The sequence below is a fragment of the Physeter macrocephalus genome, chromosome 2 (genome assembly GCF_002837175.3).
Source record: "Physeter macrocephalus isolate SW-GA chromosome 2, ASM283717v5, whole genome shotgun sequence".
Taxonomy (NCBI): domain Eukaryota; kingdom Metazoa; phylum Chordata; class Mammalia; order Artiodactyla; family Physeteridae; genus Physeter; species Physeter macrocephalus.
This window is the reverse complement of record NC_041215.1, coordinates 109,268,988-109,283,713: the sequence shown is the minus strand read 5'-3', so window position 1 is coordinate 109,283,713 and position 14,726 is coordinate 109,268,988. Positions and strand designations below refer to the sequence as shown.

The 14,726-nt window shown below is 48.2% G+C and overlaps 1 protein-coding gene across 4 annotated transcripts in view; it reads right to left on the bottom strand.

Annotated features, from left to right (window-relative positions):
• The window catches only part of NRP2 (neuropilin 2), a 118,571-nt gene that overhangs the window by 61,420 nt on the left and 42,425 nt on the right, over positions 1-14,726 (bottom strand). For all 4 annotated transcript variants that reach the window (XM_024124575.3, XM_024124576.3, XM_024124573.3 and 1 more), the window contains exons 5-7: positions 13,846-14,001; positions 11,976-12,145; positions 9,962-10,117 (exon numbers count right to left, since the gene is read on the bottom strand). In XM_024124575.3, the coding sequence (XP_023980343.1) occupies positions 9,962-10,117; positions 11,976-12,145; positions 13,846-14,001 (482 nt within the window). The remainder of the gene's footprint in view (positions 1-9,961; positions 10,118-11,975; positions 12,146-13,845; positions 14,002-14,726) is intronic.

Below are 14,726 nucleotides of genomic sequence, written 5' to 3'. Positions count from 1 at the left end.
CCATCTTATTTTAATAAAACTTTTTGTATACCTCTCACTCTGACGTGGGTGTAGTGGGAAAAAAAAAAGTCCAAACACCACTGAACCAGGAGCCAGACTCTGCTGTTAATTAGCTCCTAGGTGTGGGCAAATATCTCTACCTCCCCCAGGCTCCAATTTCCTCCTCCATTAAATGAGAGGATTGTATAAGCTGATTTGTAAGGTCCGCTCTGGCCCCCAGATTCTAAGGCTTTCTTCACAAGAGTTTCTCATTGAGAACTGCCCCGGAAGTGTCCACTTTCTAGCATGGCATTTTATTTATTTTTTTTTATTTTTTATTTTTTTTTTTTGCGGTACGCGGGCCTCTCACTGTTGTGGCCTCTCCCGTTGCGGAGCACAGGCTCCGGACGCGCAGGCTCAGCGGCCATGGCTCACGGGCCCAGCCGCTCTGCGGCATGTGGGATCTTCCAGGACCGGGGCACGAACCCGTGTTCCCTGCATCGGCAGGCGGATTCTCAACCACTGCGCCACCAGGGAAGCCCACCTAGCATGGCATTTTAGTTACCATTGTCCCTTGTAGCCTAAGTGCTTTTGTGGACAAGTTTAGTGGATTTTCATATACTTCAAACAGTGCCCAGAACATGTGGTGACTGCCCCACTCAGAGGGAGAATATATCTTGTTGATGTTCTAGTTCAATAACAGTTCAAATGATTAATAATGAAGAGTAATAAATAACAACACCTTAGTTCTTACATATCGTCTTTCGCCCAAAGATATCAAAGTGCAATTTAAGAAGATCCATTTTTAATGAAATATTAAGCAGTTTCTATTTCTCCTGACCCAATGGATTTCCAAGGTCTCTATTTTTTCTCCCTGCACTGCCCTATTTATAGCTGGTAAATGCTATCATACGTTATAGATCTTTATGACTTTTTCGATGCTTCTGTGGTTTCAGAATCACCCTTCATATGTTTTCTGATCAAATTCTCTGAGAGGGACCCTTGGCTTCCAGTCTTGGCACTGCAAGGTAAGGGGTTGTGTGCTTGGGAGATGACGCCGGGGAATTGGTTTTACTCCCTGTTCCTTTCTGACTCACTGAATCACTATAGGCCAATCAATAAACCTTAGATACCTTGACTTCTCCTTCAGGAAAATAAAGTCGATAACATGCTTGCAGGTAGACACTAAACTCCACCAGCCCTCCCTGCTGGCTCCGGTGCCTGCACGATACCCAGGACAGATATTGGACTGGAAGCCACGTCACAAGCAATAAAATAGGTCTTTGTTCAACTGGGGAAGTTCAAGTTCTGAAAGCCACTGACTCTCAAGTCCCACCTCCAGGCGGGGAATTTTCAGGCCATAACTTTGCAGTGAGGAGTCCATATTGCTGAGAAAACTCAGTGGCTTGTCAGCATATGGCACACCCAGAGAGACGTATATCAAACGTGGTGATCACATTTTAACATCTGCTTTAAAAGCTGGATGTTACAGATGGTATACAGTTCTGTTAACTTTAAAAGAGAAATGTTAATATGGTTGCTTTCCTGCCCAAAGGAAAACCAGAGGTGTGTTCAAAGTGACCCTAACCTTCTTAAGAGGTGGGGGTAGGGCTTCCCTGGTGGCGCAGTGGTTGGGAATCCGCCTGCCAGTGCAGGGGACACGGGTTCGAGCCCTGGTCCGGGAAGATCCCACATGCCGCGGAGCGGCTGGGCCCGTGAGCCACAACTACTGAGCCTGAGCTCTAGAGCCCACGGGCCACAACTACTGAGCCCGCGAGCCGCAGCTGCTGAGGCCCGCGTGCCTACAGCCCATGCTCCGCAACAAGGGAAGCCACTGCGGCGAGAGGCCCGCGCACCGCAACGAAGAGTGGCGCCCGCTCGCCGCAAATAGAGGGAGCCCGCGCACAGCAAAGAAGACCCAACGCAGCCAAAAATAAAAAAAAATTAAAAAAAAAAGAGGTGGGGATAGCGTTGATAATGTTGTAATTACTAACATATACATACACACACACACACACACACACACACACACACATATATATATGAAGCTATGTTGAACATAAAGATTTCTTCAAGTGCACGTCTATAAACCAAGTTTAAAAAACAATTCAGGACACGAAGTGGTTTGGATAATCCATTTGGTGCCTTGCTGAATTCTGAACATAATCCAACACTTTCCAATTGATTCCTGAGACCTTTGGTTTATTTTCAGTAAGACAGAATCAGAAACCAGCAGCACTTCATGGATTTTCTGATTTGCACCTCAGGGGGGAGGGGGGTATCTGCCAGTTAAATTGGCTGCTTTCCAATATCCCAACTTGGTTATCATCTACAACTTCACCCCCCCAACCCCCGGCAATCTTCTCCCCCCAGGAAAAGAAAAGCAACATGTTTTGACCACTCCTGTGAGCTCGTAAGGCATGGACTATAATACTACGTAAAAAACAAATGAAAGAAAATAATATATAAACTCTAATAAGAAACATCTAGCCAGAAAGCATCACTGAGGTCATCTTTTCTCTGTCTTTCACCCCATTTCTAGTCACACCACCTCTCCCTGCTGACCCCTCCCAAAGTCCTCTTTGAAGAGTATGCAGTGACTCAGGCACTGCTGAGAACAGTGAGCGTTTCACGGCCCACCTCGGAGCCCTCTATGTGGGGGGATTCTCTGCCAGCCCTACATCCCTCTCCCATACACCGTTCATCTCTGCCATCAACATCCGGGTGCCCAGGCCATTGTAGATGCTCCATGTCCGTCAAAGTCTTTGAGCTCCTTGGTGGAAGGACACGGGGCAGCCTCACAGTGTTCCTGGCTGTTTAACCTCCCGCCACGAGGCAGGCCCTCATTCTGAGCATAGCCTCCCTCCTGATAGGGCTTCAGTATTGCATCTGCACATGCCCGTCTCTTCCTTCCCTATGCTGTGACTTATAGTTTATTTCTAGTTTGCTGTAAATATCTGAACGTGGCCAGCTCCAGGGATTGCACAGAAAGGAGGAAATTTTTCAAAGACAACAGTGTTGGAGCCCTGAGGTAGAAATTGTGCAGGAGATCTTCTTCTTCTTCCTTTTTTTAAGAGTAAATATTTCTCTCCACTAATACATGTTGCGTTGCATCCAGAGTTCTCCTTTTCAATCTCCTGGGCACAGACACTGAAGGAGGAGAACAAAGCAGGCAGAGAAGAGAGATGACAGGAGTCGAGGGCAGAGACGGGGGAAACCAGGAGCGCATTTAAAAAATCTGTCTCAGAAACAATGGTACCGACTCATCCTCACTGCAGAACCTGGTCCCAGCCCTCCCACTCCCACCTCCTCCCCTTGCATTTTCTCTAAAGCCAGCCATCGGGGCTACACGTAGAAATAAATTGTTAATCAATGAATGCCATCCTGTTTAATTAATTTGTTGCACCTAACAGGCAAGGGTGTGGGTGAGGGTGAATGCTGCACCCGGGAAATGATGCTAAGGTAATGGACCTTTTTTTTCCTGTTTGTAAATCATGGTCCTGACATTTCTCTCTTAAAACTCTTCCTTAAAGACTATAAAATTTTTTTAAAGCTGCTTTTCTTCTAGTGAATGTGGGAACTTAGCCAGATACAGAAAGGATGTCTCTCTCATGTATAAATATATATATAAATATATAAATATAAATATATATATATATATATATATATATATATATATATATATGAGAGAGAGAGAGAGAGAATTTAAGGGAGAGAAATTCCCTAACCACCAAATGCTCGTTTATGACCACGATGCCCTCCTGTCTCCTCCTCCTTTACTTCAGGGCTGCTTTTGTCATCAAGCAGTTTTGCTGATGTGAGGGAGGAGATAGAGGAGGCAGGAGCTGGTCGTGGGCTGCAGGGCAGGGGAGACCGCTTTCTTTCTGGGGCTGGGGGCTGAGGTGCTGGGATGTGCACATCCCCATCTGTGTGTGCCTGGCGGGGCCCGTTAGATTTACTGCGGGATTAGGTTACCCCCACGAGACACTGAGCCCTGGAACACAGCATACTAACAGGATCAGGGTTTCAGGATTTGACACAGGAGAGCATGAGGGAGGAGAGGAGAGGAGGGCAGCTCAGGGATTTGGGGCTGGAGGAGAGATGGTGTGGGAGAGAGTGGAGCATCCGAGCAACGAGGGGCCGGAAGTCCTCCTGTGAAGGTGGGGCAGAAACAGACATTCTACCTGGGTGGGAAGGGCCTCCACACTGAAAACCTCCTACAAAGACACGGCCACATTATTTAAGGAGGCACCTTTAACTTCCAGGTGGGGAAAAGAGAGCAGGAAAGGTACACAGGCAATGAGGTCGCTGAGTCTACTTGCCGCCTGCACTCCTTTTCCGGGTGAAATCTCAGGAAAGCACAGAGCAGGGGACCGGTGATGGCAAAGAACCTGACAATCCACCTGGAGAGGTGTTCACCCCACTGCTCATCTAGGGACGCTGAGGTTAGGGCAAAGCGTGTGTTTTCGCAGCCCAAGCAAAATCACGGCGCCGTTCCACATCCCCTGCTATCTACTCTGCCCCACTGGCCCCGACGCACAGGGGGGCCTGGGAAGCACGAGGAATTTAGCATCAAGGCTGTAAGCACCAGGGAGGCTGGCCTCAGCTCCCGGAGACAATTCAGCACCCATGGGAGTTGGGTGAAGCCAGCCATGGGAGCCTGACGGAGAAAAGGTTCCAAGCTTGCGTATAATGAAAATTCCCCTGGAGCTTCTTAAGTGGAGAGGCTAAAGGTCTGAGCTCAAACCATGGCAAATGGATAAGGGACAAACTTAATTACCGAGGGCCCTGGATTATCCTTGGTTATGATTGAGGGGGACAGATAAACTGGGGGGACTTGAATTTGAAAAGGTCATCAGCCCTCTTCTAAACATATGTAACCCTAGACGATGCAATCATATCCATGACTTCTAAAGTCTGATGCCCATTGCTAGCTGATGGTTTGAGTCACTGTCTTAATCGTATATACAGTAAACAAAATTATTACGATAAAAAGGAAAAGGAAAAGCCAGTCATCCACCAGGAGGCTTAAAATAAAGGTATTCTTTGAAAACCTAAAAATTTTCATTGGAGGAATAATTGCACTCCTAACTGAAGAATGAGGGGTACCGTTAATCTGAGGCAGTTCAAGCACAGGCCCCATCAGATGCAGGGAGAAGTCTGGATGACTCATCAGGTCCCTTCCAGACCTATGATTTTTAAAGGAGGCAGTAAATATCCCATAGGATATCCCTTGTTACTTTTTAAATTGATAACTTCCTTCTGTTCAAGAAGAGCTCTGCGGGTCTAATACATTAGTTTTATCTGCAGAGAGCCTTCCATCCATGGATCCCAAAGTGCTCTGACAACAGTAGCTACAGCACCATTCCATTAGGGCAGGAGGAAACACTGAGGCACAGAGCTGTGAAAAGAAATTTCCAAGGTCACGTAGTGCATCATCCAAGAAGATCTGCAAAAAGACGCCACATGGTTCTAACCATTAGCCGACTGATTTGGGGGGTGTGGTTTTATGACACCACTCTCTCTCCTCTTAAGTCTCTGATCATTTCACAGAGGGTTTTAAATTCTCAAATGGCTTTCACAACAATTCATTTTAATTTGGAAAATAAATGTAGTACAGAGGATTTTTGAAGCGGGGGTTTATTTGTCCTGAAGGGATGTGGCCAAATCAAACGCAAAGCAACTTCATTCAATGCTACATCTCAGGATTCTATGATGGGGCCCCAAATCCAAAATGCTGAGCCCCGCGCTTGGAGCCACACCCTCCAAGCACGACTTGACTTCAGATCTCCATGAATATGCACACCTCTCGACCCGTGGACGGCACATCGAGGAAGTCAATTTCCCTCTGGATGCAAGATGGTGAGCCAGACCTGGATCAGATTATGGAAACACTGGCCTGAAGTCAAAGCCTGGTGACCGGTGCCTTCCAAGGGACTCCACGTTTCCCCACATCCCTGGGGCAAATTACTTTGCCTTGAGAGCTTCAATTCCACAGTCTGAAACACTGTTAAATTCTGAAGCAAATGCGCCGGTGCCTGAGTGTTCTCCAAGCCCCTTGGAAGTCATCATTACATTAATATGATGAGCTTAGTGCATTTCTGTTACTCATTACAGGGTAATTCTGAAAACTCTTGGACCCAAACCTTACCTGATCACCGCCCTCACCCTCCCGTCCTCAATCTGGCCATCAGGACACAGGTAGCATCCGACAGCCTCTTTCTTTTAGCCGGGATTTCTTCCAAATACGTCAGAACAGCCTAGCAACACTGTGACTAAGAGCAAGGTAACCAGAGCAGTGTCAGCAAGAAAGATGCCCACGTTTACCGAATAAAGGAGAACTGAAATCAAGGGCTTTTGCTTGGACATATAAGGGTACGGCCTCTATCCTCCTGCCCTGACACCAGCCTCAGTCTCACTGCCTCCAGTGCAGACTCACGGAAGCAGAATCTCAGAGGTGAGCAGGGTCTTGGCCGAGGCCTCGTGCCTTCCAGCTCCTCCCATCTTTCTCCACGCCCCTCCCCTGCTTCGTGTGTTTATAATTGTGCCTATAATTATAGACACACACACGAACCTTCTACTATTGTATTTACAACACTATGTCTGTGTTTGGGGTGTTATTAATACAGCTGGTGAAACCAAAGCAGTAGTTTTATGCTTGTGGTTTCTGAAGAAATATATGTGAAGCAGTTCGTATAATCTAAGGGGGCACGTGGACTGGATATGGGCTCTAACAGGCAGAGGATCTCTCTGCCTTGTGGTTACTCCATAAATACGCGTAAGGAGGGTCCCCCCCCAAAGGAAAATCATAGGTTCCGTTTTTCATGGCACGCGGAGTGGGATGAGGATTTGGGGACGTGCTGTACATGTGGCCTGCGTAACTGGGCTGTGTTTTGCCAGGAGGACATTTGCAACACTCCCGGTCACAGTGTAATGCCTTTCTCATCGGCAGCCTCATTGTTACCTGTTGGATGGAAAGAGACTAAGAAAAGGCTGCTCACAGGCTGTGGGAGACTGCAGAAGGGTTCCTCGGTCGTCCTTGCTTCCTGGCCACAAGGAAGTCTTCCCCCCCCCATAGGCTCAGGCCTTGCCTCAGCCCAGTCTGGGTCCAAACTGTAAATACTGTTTTGCAAGGGAATAGCACAGCCATCCTCCACTACCCTGAGTGCTCATTAATCTTGTTTTTCTCGGACTTCCCCAATTCCCTGGTCTTTGGTATACTGCACTGGTGTCGACAGTGACCAGGGGATTGAAATCCAGTTCCCACATTTCTGCCCCAAAGATCACCATCCCCTCCTCACACCCTGTGCCCTGGTTCGCGTCCGCAAACCCTCCCCCTGCCCCGTGGAGCAGAGCAGCCTGTTGCCTCCACCTCTGCTGGGCTTTGCTCACAGGTCCTGCTGGCTGAATTCTGCTTTCAAGCCCACCACTTATAGCACCATGAGCACAGCACCCACCATCCCGCAGCTACAAAGAGAAGCTCAGTGGTAGCGCCCGGGCGTAGACGAAGCCTCTCCCCGCACTGCCCCCAAGTCCCCTCCTCACCCCGCCTCCCGTTCATGGTATCGAATCAAACTGCAGCAGACTTGACAAATCTATTTGGCACGGTTCACTCAACTATTGCAACCCGAACAGCCAGAGAGCCGCGCTGATGCACCGTGAACGGTGCGGAATCTGCACGTGAAATACAGTCGGCCGGGAGTAGATCTGCTAATGAAGGAGCAGCAGAGATCACCCCCGGAGGCGAGAACCTGGCAGGTCTCCTAGCTCGCCTGCCACACCCGAGTGGGGACCAGGGAGCATGGGGAGGGGGCGATGCTTAATTGTCAGGCTTTCCGTTCTCCTGCCTCCTTCTAGGGATCAAGAGAATGAATTTCTAATGGGGACAGAAAGGGCTTTTCCTCTGCCCCGGCGTCCTTTACGTGGGCAGGACTGACTCGCTATAAAAAGCCAAACAACAACCAGAACAAAACAACAATGAAATTACCCCTTGGCTCCTAGGGAAAGAAATTTAGCCACAGGTGAGAAGAGGAGGCAAAGGAGAGAGAGAAAGAAGAGAAGAGGATGTATCTGATATGAAGTTGAGAAGAATGGTTCTAAAGGAGCCCAGAAAGCTAAATTCCATCCTCAGGAATAGCTTCCCTGCAGAACGAATACCAGGGATAAAGCCAGGGAGGACAGCATTCTCTCGAAATGTGCAGTGCTAAGGTATTTCCAAAAGCAGATTTCCTACAAATGGTGTTTTAAATAGCATCCCGGACCATCTGCACGCTTTTAAAATTGGCTTATGCTACAGTATCCCTCTGGCCAGTGCTGCTTAGTCATTGAGCCTAGACAGGGTGACGGCTGGGGGAAGCTCTTCCCCCTCCCCTGTACCCACCCCAACCCAGCTGCTGGCCCTCGCCTGCCTGGCTGACCTTCTGGGTTCTACCAGTTTCTTACTGAAAAGGGAGGCTGGAGAGAAAGGGTATGAAAAAGAGCAGGCTGGGATGAGGACTCAGTCCAGGGTGCCCAGCAACCCATGCCAGACTCTGGCTTGCCATGTCCAAGTGACATTTGGTAACTCTTCCTGAAACAAAGGCAGGCAATGAGAAACCAGACCTGGCTCAACTCGTCAAGAGGGGAAGTCTTTCAATTGCTAAGTCTCTCACTTTATCTGTGAAATGGGGTGTGTGTGTGTGTGTGTGTGTGTGTGTGTGTGAGAGAGAGAGAGAGAGAGAGAGAGAGAGAGAGAGACAGAAACAGAGGGAGACAGAGAGAGACAGACAGAGAGAGAGAGAGAAACACCTGGTAATATCTAGAAGCCATGATTTCAGATGAATGGTGCCATGTTACTATGGCGATCTTAATTTTTAAAAATCCACTCCTTTAAAAACACATTTCCCGAGTGAAACAGTGCCAACGTTATAGTTTAGGATTTTCTGGGTCCAAGGTTTCCAGTTGCACTAGCAAGAGCAAGCTGCCTTGGGGCAGTGACAGGAGCCAAGGGGGCCCTGTTTGGAAAAGACCTTTGGCTTCTCCAGGTTGGACCACCTGTGTCGCCTTTTGATAATTCACACCTGACCGACCAGGGGGCTGCTGGGACTGTGGCAGTAAGAGGAGAGACCCTTTCCCTCAGTTCCCGATTCCACTGGGAAGGATGAGCACTCTCCTTTGAGACCCGAGAGCCAATCCACAACGAACGGAGTTCTCGCCCTGCCCACGTGAGACCACCGGCCATTTCCAATAAGCCCCCCATACGCTGAGTCTACCTCACACCCAGTATGTACCTCGCGGGTGCCAGCTGTGGGCCTGTTCACCGCCAGAGCGCCACGTGTCTTAGGAAAGCGGAGTGCCAGACATTCATCCACATGTACAACAAAAGCCCCACATCACCCATGCAGACGCACCTCCGAGAGGCCCAGACACTGAAGGCACCAGCCGAGCGAACTCAACGCCTTGCTGCCACACGACTGCCAGTTCAGATCCCATCCCCGACACCCGAATTTCTCCTCATTATTTATTGTCCTCTTTCTTTGGATTGTGATTCGGGACATTGTGATTCCCTCTCAGGATCTGTGCCCTTTTACTCCCAGACCTCGGTAACTCCCGAACGGCAGTTTCATGACGTTTTGTGATTCTTAACCCAGCATGTGGAAGGGACTCAGGCCATAAATGCTCAATGAATCCTGTATGGGGAGACTCAGACAGGGAACACATTTTCTCCTTCATGTGCAGTCAGAGAGCACCCTGCAAGCTCTCTTTCTCTCTCTGCTGTGCAAGATGTGACAGCAGCCAGGCTGTCAGAGAGACAACGGTGTTTTCCAATCACTTTAGCATAAGAAAGAATATTTTCAGGGCCAGCATCTCCGGTGCCTCCATCAATTATTGGAGCCTCAGGGAACAAGGCCTCCTTGTCCACGTGGGGTGGCTCTGCAGCCCTTCTTGTGACAGCCCTCCTGCCCCACCCCGGCGTGCCCCAGCGGTGGGGAAACGGGTTTACCTTGTGGTTCTTGCCGTGCCGGTACACCATCCAGTCTTCACCATTAGTGCTCACTTCCAGCTTGTAGGATTTGACGTAGTAGCCATTCTGGGTTTCCCTGGAAATCGCTCCCTGCGTTGCGATGGCCGTGAGCACGGTTAGAAAATGTAGGTCCACCTGAGGAAGACAGGCGGAGAAGGAAGGGGGCCTTGACTCTCTTGACACAAGGCTGCACCTGGCTTTTTCTTCAAAGGACACAATTGTAATCCTTAGCTCACAACCCGTGTCTGTGATTAGCTCACAGGTATTGGTGATCAGTATCCGTTTGTGTCCCCTGGACAGTTGAACTCAACATATTCGAACTACATTGGACACCTTTGAAATTGGAACTTGATTTTTTTTCTTCTCTACTCTTTTTTTTTTTTGCAGATCTGGACAGGATTATGTTTATCTTAAAGGAATCACTGAACATCTAGAACTATGACCCCTTCTTACTAAACCACGACCTGCCTTGGATAGTGAAAGTCCAGGATGCTGGTTTAAAGGAACAATGGCTAAATCCAATCCAATCCACTCCGCTCTGATCCAGTCCAATTCAAGCCAATTCACTTTCGATGCCCTAGTTGCCAAAGTCTCAGCTCGGAGCTGTTTCCCCTCCCCTCGGTTCCTCACTCCATTGTGTATTTAGTGGCTCAGGTCACCAAGGGGTCAGAGGGCAGGCAGAGTCTGCCCAAGCAATTAAGCTTATGCACCGAGTCCTGACCTTTTGCCCGATGAGGAGGAGGGCCAACATTTTGAGGCACTTCCCCTCCCACAACACCAAACACATTTGGAAATTGCTGGATGTTATTCCTTTGCTGACCACAGTGTTTCTTAGTGGCAGTCTCTGCGTGATCAAAATTTAGCCAGCACACACCGGTAAAATTTGATTCAGTAAGCATTTATTGGCTACTTAGTATGTGTTCAGCATCATTAAGCATTCAAAAGGAGTACACAATGCTGTATATGTGTATGATAAACAGGTGGAGAGCAATAAGAGAAAGTATATGATTAGGACCCAAAATGAGGACTACAATCAACAGAATGCTGGCTAGAAAGGAGAACTTTCTGGAAGCTCTGCAAGATGAGAAGCATTACTGGAGAAGCAGAGGAGAGATAGTGACAGATGGCCTTAGGGTTGGGCGTTAGAACCTCTGTGGACTCCCTGGAAGTTTCTAAGTGGTCTTTCTCCCTTTCCTGTTGTCTGCTCTGCGACGTCCTTCTCAGAGTAGAGGTCGCCGTGTCGCATCAGAGCTAGGACAGGCATGTCAGTGGGTCACGAGGCTGTCTGCCGTGTGTCATGAAAGCAGTCATTGCTCTAGCATGGAACTAGCAGCTTGCTCTTCCCTGGGGATGAGAGCTGGACCAGTGTGTAGTGCAAGGGAGGATGACTCAACAGGAGCTACAAGTCTTGAAAGAAGGAAAGCAAACAATAGTCTGAAAAGATGCTGCAGGGCATCCGAGCAACTGAAGTTTCACTCCTGGTAGTGACATTTTCCCATGTATTCTCCTGATAGCTACAGGCAAAATCTTCCTGGGAGGGCTCCCTCTGAACAGCAAAGATCATGAGAAGTTGCCATGCTTCTCATGCCTGCCCTTAGGAAAAATGCCCCCTAAGTCTCTGATGCCTCCCTATGCTGAGAATGAGGACGCTCTGTAACTGTTTATGGAAGTTCCTTGGATAATTGTAGTGAAAGGGCAAACAGCTTCCCAGCCAAGCAACTTCTCCAAGGCCTGGTAATCTTCACAAGGGCAGAGGCAGTGTCCATCTTACTTGTTATTTTATCCCAGCACTTAGCACAGTGCCTGGTATAGTCTATTGGTGCCTGGAATATGGATTTCTTTGGATGGATGGATGGATGGATGGATGAAAGAAGTTCTCAAGTATGTTGTGTTTATTTTCTATGCGTTCTTTGTCCACTCTAGCGAAGGAGCCAGCCCCCTTGCCCACCAGTGCACACACACTCTGCACACCCTCTGGTATCTGAGTCAGTACCTGGAGATACTCCTTGCTGGAATCCAAGTTGGGTGTCCAGCCGTTGTCATCTCCATGGAGCCGGCTTTGGTGAGGTGTCCACCTCCCATCAGAGTAGGTAGATGAGGCACTGATCTGTTCATTAGCAATCCGGCCAGACTCCATTCCCAGAGGGACATTGCACTGAAAGTCTGGGGGATGGAAATGGTCAAGGGCAGAGTTAGGTCTCTCCACCTTAAACCCCTGGGACCCCCAGAACGCTGCTCCCTTCTAGGGATGAGTCCTTGCAGGCACTCCCTCATCTTAAAGACCTAATTATTCACTCACATTTTAAAAACAACTATGCCAAGTCACAGAGATTGACAACCCCTCTGGGTCTGAAAGGAACTAAATTTGACCTAAAAGAAATCAGGCTGTGGATAAATAAGAATCATCATACAAATTAAAAATACAATCTAAAGCACAAGAACTGTTAGTGCTACAGGCTACGGATGCTCACAGTTTCCACATGCACTATTACTGAAATACAGGTAAACGTGTGATAGACTTGGGTGGGTTGATACATCGTGGGAAGCCTGCTTTATTAATAAACACCCAGGAGGCACTTTTGCTTCTTTCTTTCTTTCACTCAACTGTCTCATGAGTTCTGGCACAGAAGACAGACGTTACAAAGCAATAAATACCTGTCTTTGGGAGACCTCTCTGTAAGCAAAAGTGTGTCACTCTGTATTACCCTGCACCACCTGTCTGGGCAAATGGACCCAGAAGTCACTTCTCCTGGCCTTGCGCTGTCAGTTTAATGGCTGTCCTTCCTATGGATCCCACGGACACTGGTCAATATTTGTGTGTGCACGTGTCAGATAAGGAAGAGCAATCTTTTTCAGGTATCAAACCTACTCTGTAGCTCTGTGACCGCACTGGCCATTTGCAGAACTTGGTGCAACTCACAATACTGTTTTCTTGTCACTCAATCTTCATGAGCTCTTTGAAGAAAAAAACAAAAGCAAAACCCAGAACAAAACCCATCAGTCGGCCAGGCTGCCGTGTCTGCGGGTATGCATGTGGTAAGCTGTCTACAGCCATATCAGGATTTGCCCAGCTCCAATCATCCTGAAAGTGTTCCTTTAGTCCTTCAAGTTATCATTTGGGTTTCTTGGTGAAAATGGCAGCACATCTTAAGCACATGTCCAAGAGGAGCTGATTTAAAGATGTAGCTCAGGGCAAGAGACTGATGGTCTGGGTTCAAAGACAGGAGGTTCCATGACCGCTGGGGTCAGGGTTATACTTTCTCCGTTTGCACATAGTAGAAACTCAAAAAACTGTGTTTATTAGAAGAACAAACTGAAAGTCCAAGCAGTGTACCAGCCTAGTGAGAGAAACTCTAGCCAGGGCCAGAGATGTTTAACGTCAAAACATATGTATATAGAGAGAGGTTTAAAATTGCTCAGTTTTTTGACAATGGTCACTGAGGCTTGGAGAGGGAAGAAAATGGCCCCAGACTCAAAAAATGTTAGCACAGGAGGGGACTCGATATAAATATCCTAACTAACCTCCCTTTCACTCTGAGCCTTGAGATGGTCCTGTGACATTCCACGGGAATAACTAATTCTTGGTATACATACTTTTTCTTTAAAGAAATGAGTACACACACACACACACACACAAAAAAAAAAAAAAAAAAAAAAGAAATGAGTAGCCAGATTGACATTTATCCTATTTTCATTAATCTCTGCCTAGCAAGAGGACACAGCTCCCAGCCCCTGAGCTCAGATGCCACTGCAAATTCTGGACAATTCCCATCTCCCTCTCTTGCAGGTCAGCCTCTTTTCCCCACACACCCTCACAACCCTGATGGGAGGACAGGACAGAGGTTCCCAACCGGCCAACTCACTCTCTAGCGGCTCTTGGTGAACCAGGTAGTAACGTGCAGAGAAGCCATCCTTGGCCACTGCCATGTCCGTGTGAAAGGTCAGAGAGAGGATCCCAGTGGCCGAACGGAGTTCAGAAGGCGTTTTGGTCCCACAGTACTTGCCAATCAGGGGTCCGACTGGACATGCAGGACAAAGAGAGGTCACAGAAATGGAAATGCCAAACCCCACTGGCCAAACATTCTCCCTTCCCACAACTGCAAGTCATTCAATGGAGCATCACTTTGGATGCCTTGGCATAAAAGAGCAACGAGAGATTTATTTTAAGAACAATGGCTTGGGGGCTTCCCTGGTGGCGCAGTGGTTGCGCGTCCGCCTGCCGATGCAGGGGAACCGGGTTCATGCCCCGGTCTGGGAGGATCCCACATGCCGCGGAGCGGCTGGGCCCGTGAGCCATGGCCGCTGAGCCTGCGCGTCCGGAGCCTGTGCTCCGCAACGGGAGAGGCCTGAACAGAGGGAGGCCCGCATACCACAAAAAAAAAAAAAAGAACAATGGCTAATATTTTTCCTGCACATTAAAAAGTATTTTCACTGACCTGGCCTCATTCTATTTTCACAGCCCTGGGAGATGGACTGGAAAGGTATCATTATAATGCCTGTTCTACAGAAGAAGAAATTGAGGTTTGGAGAGGGCACGTGACTTTTCTTTCTTCACACAGCTAGGACATAGCAGAGCTGGGACTCCAACCCAAGTTTCCTGACTAAATCTTATGCTTTTCTCAGGAAATGAGATTGCTTAGCCATCAAGTCTTCCTTACAGTGCAAAATGCTTAGAACGACTACAAAAGTGAAAGATTGGTTTCCTTGCTGATACTAAATATACCCAAGACTTATGCTGGTCTCC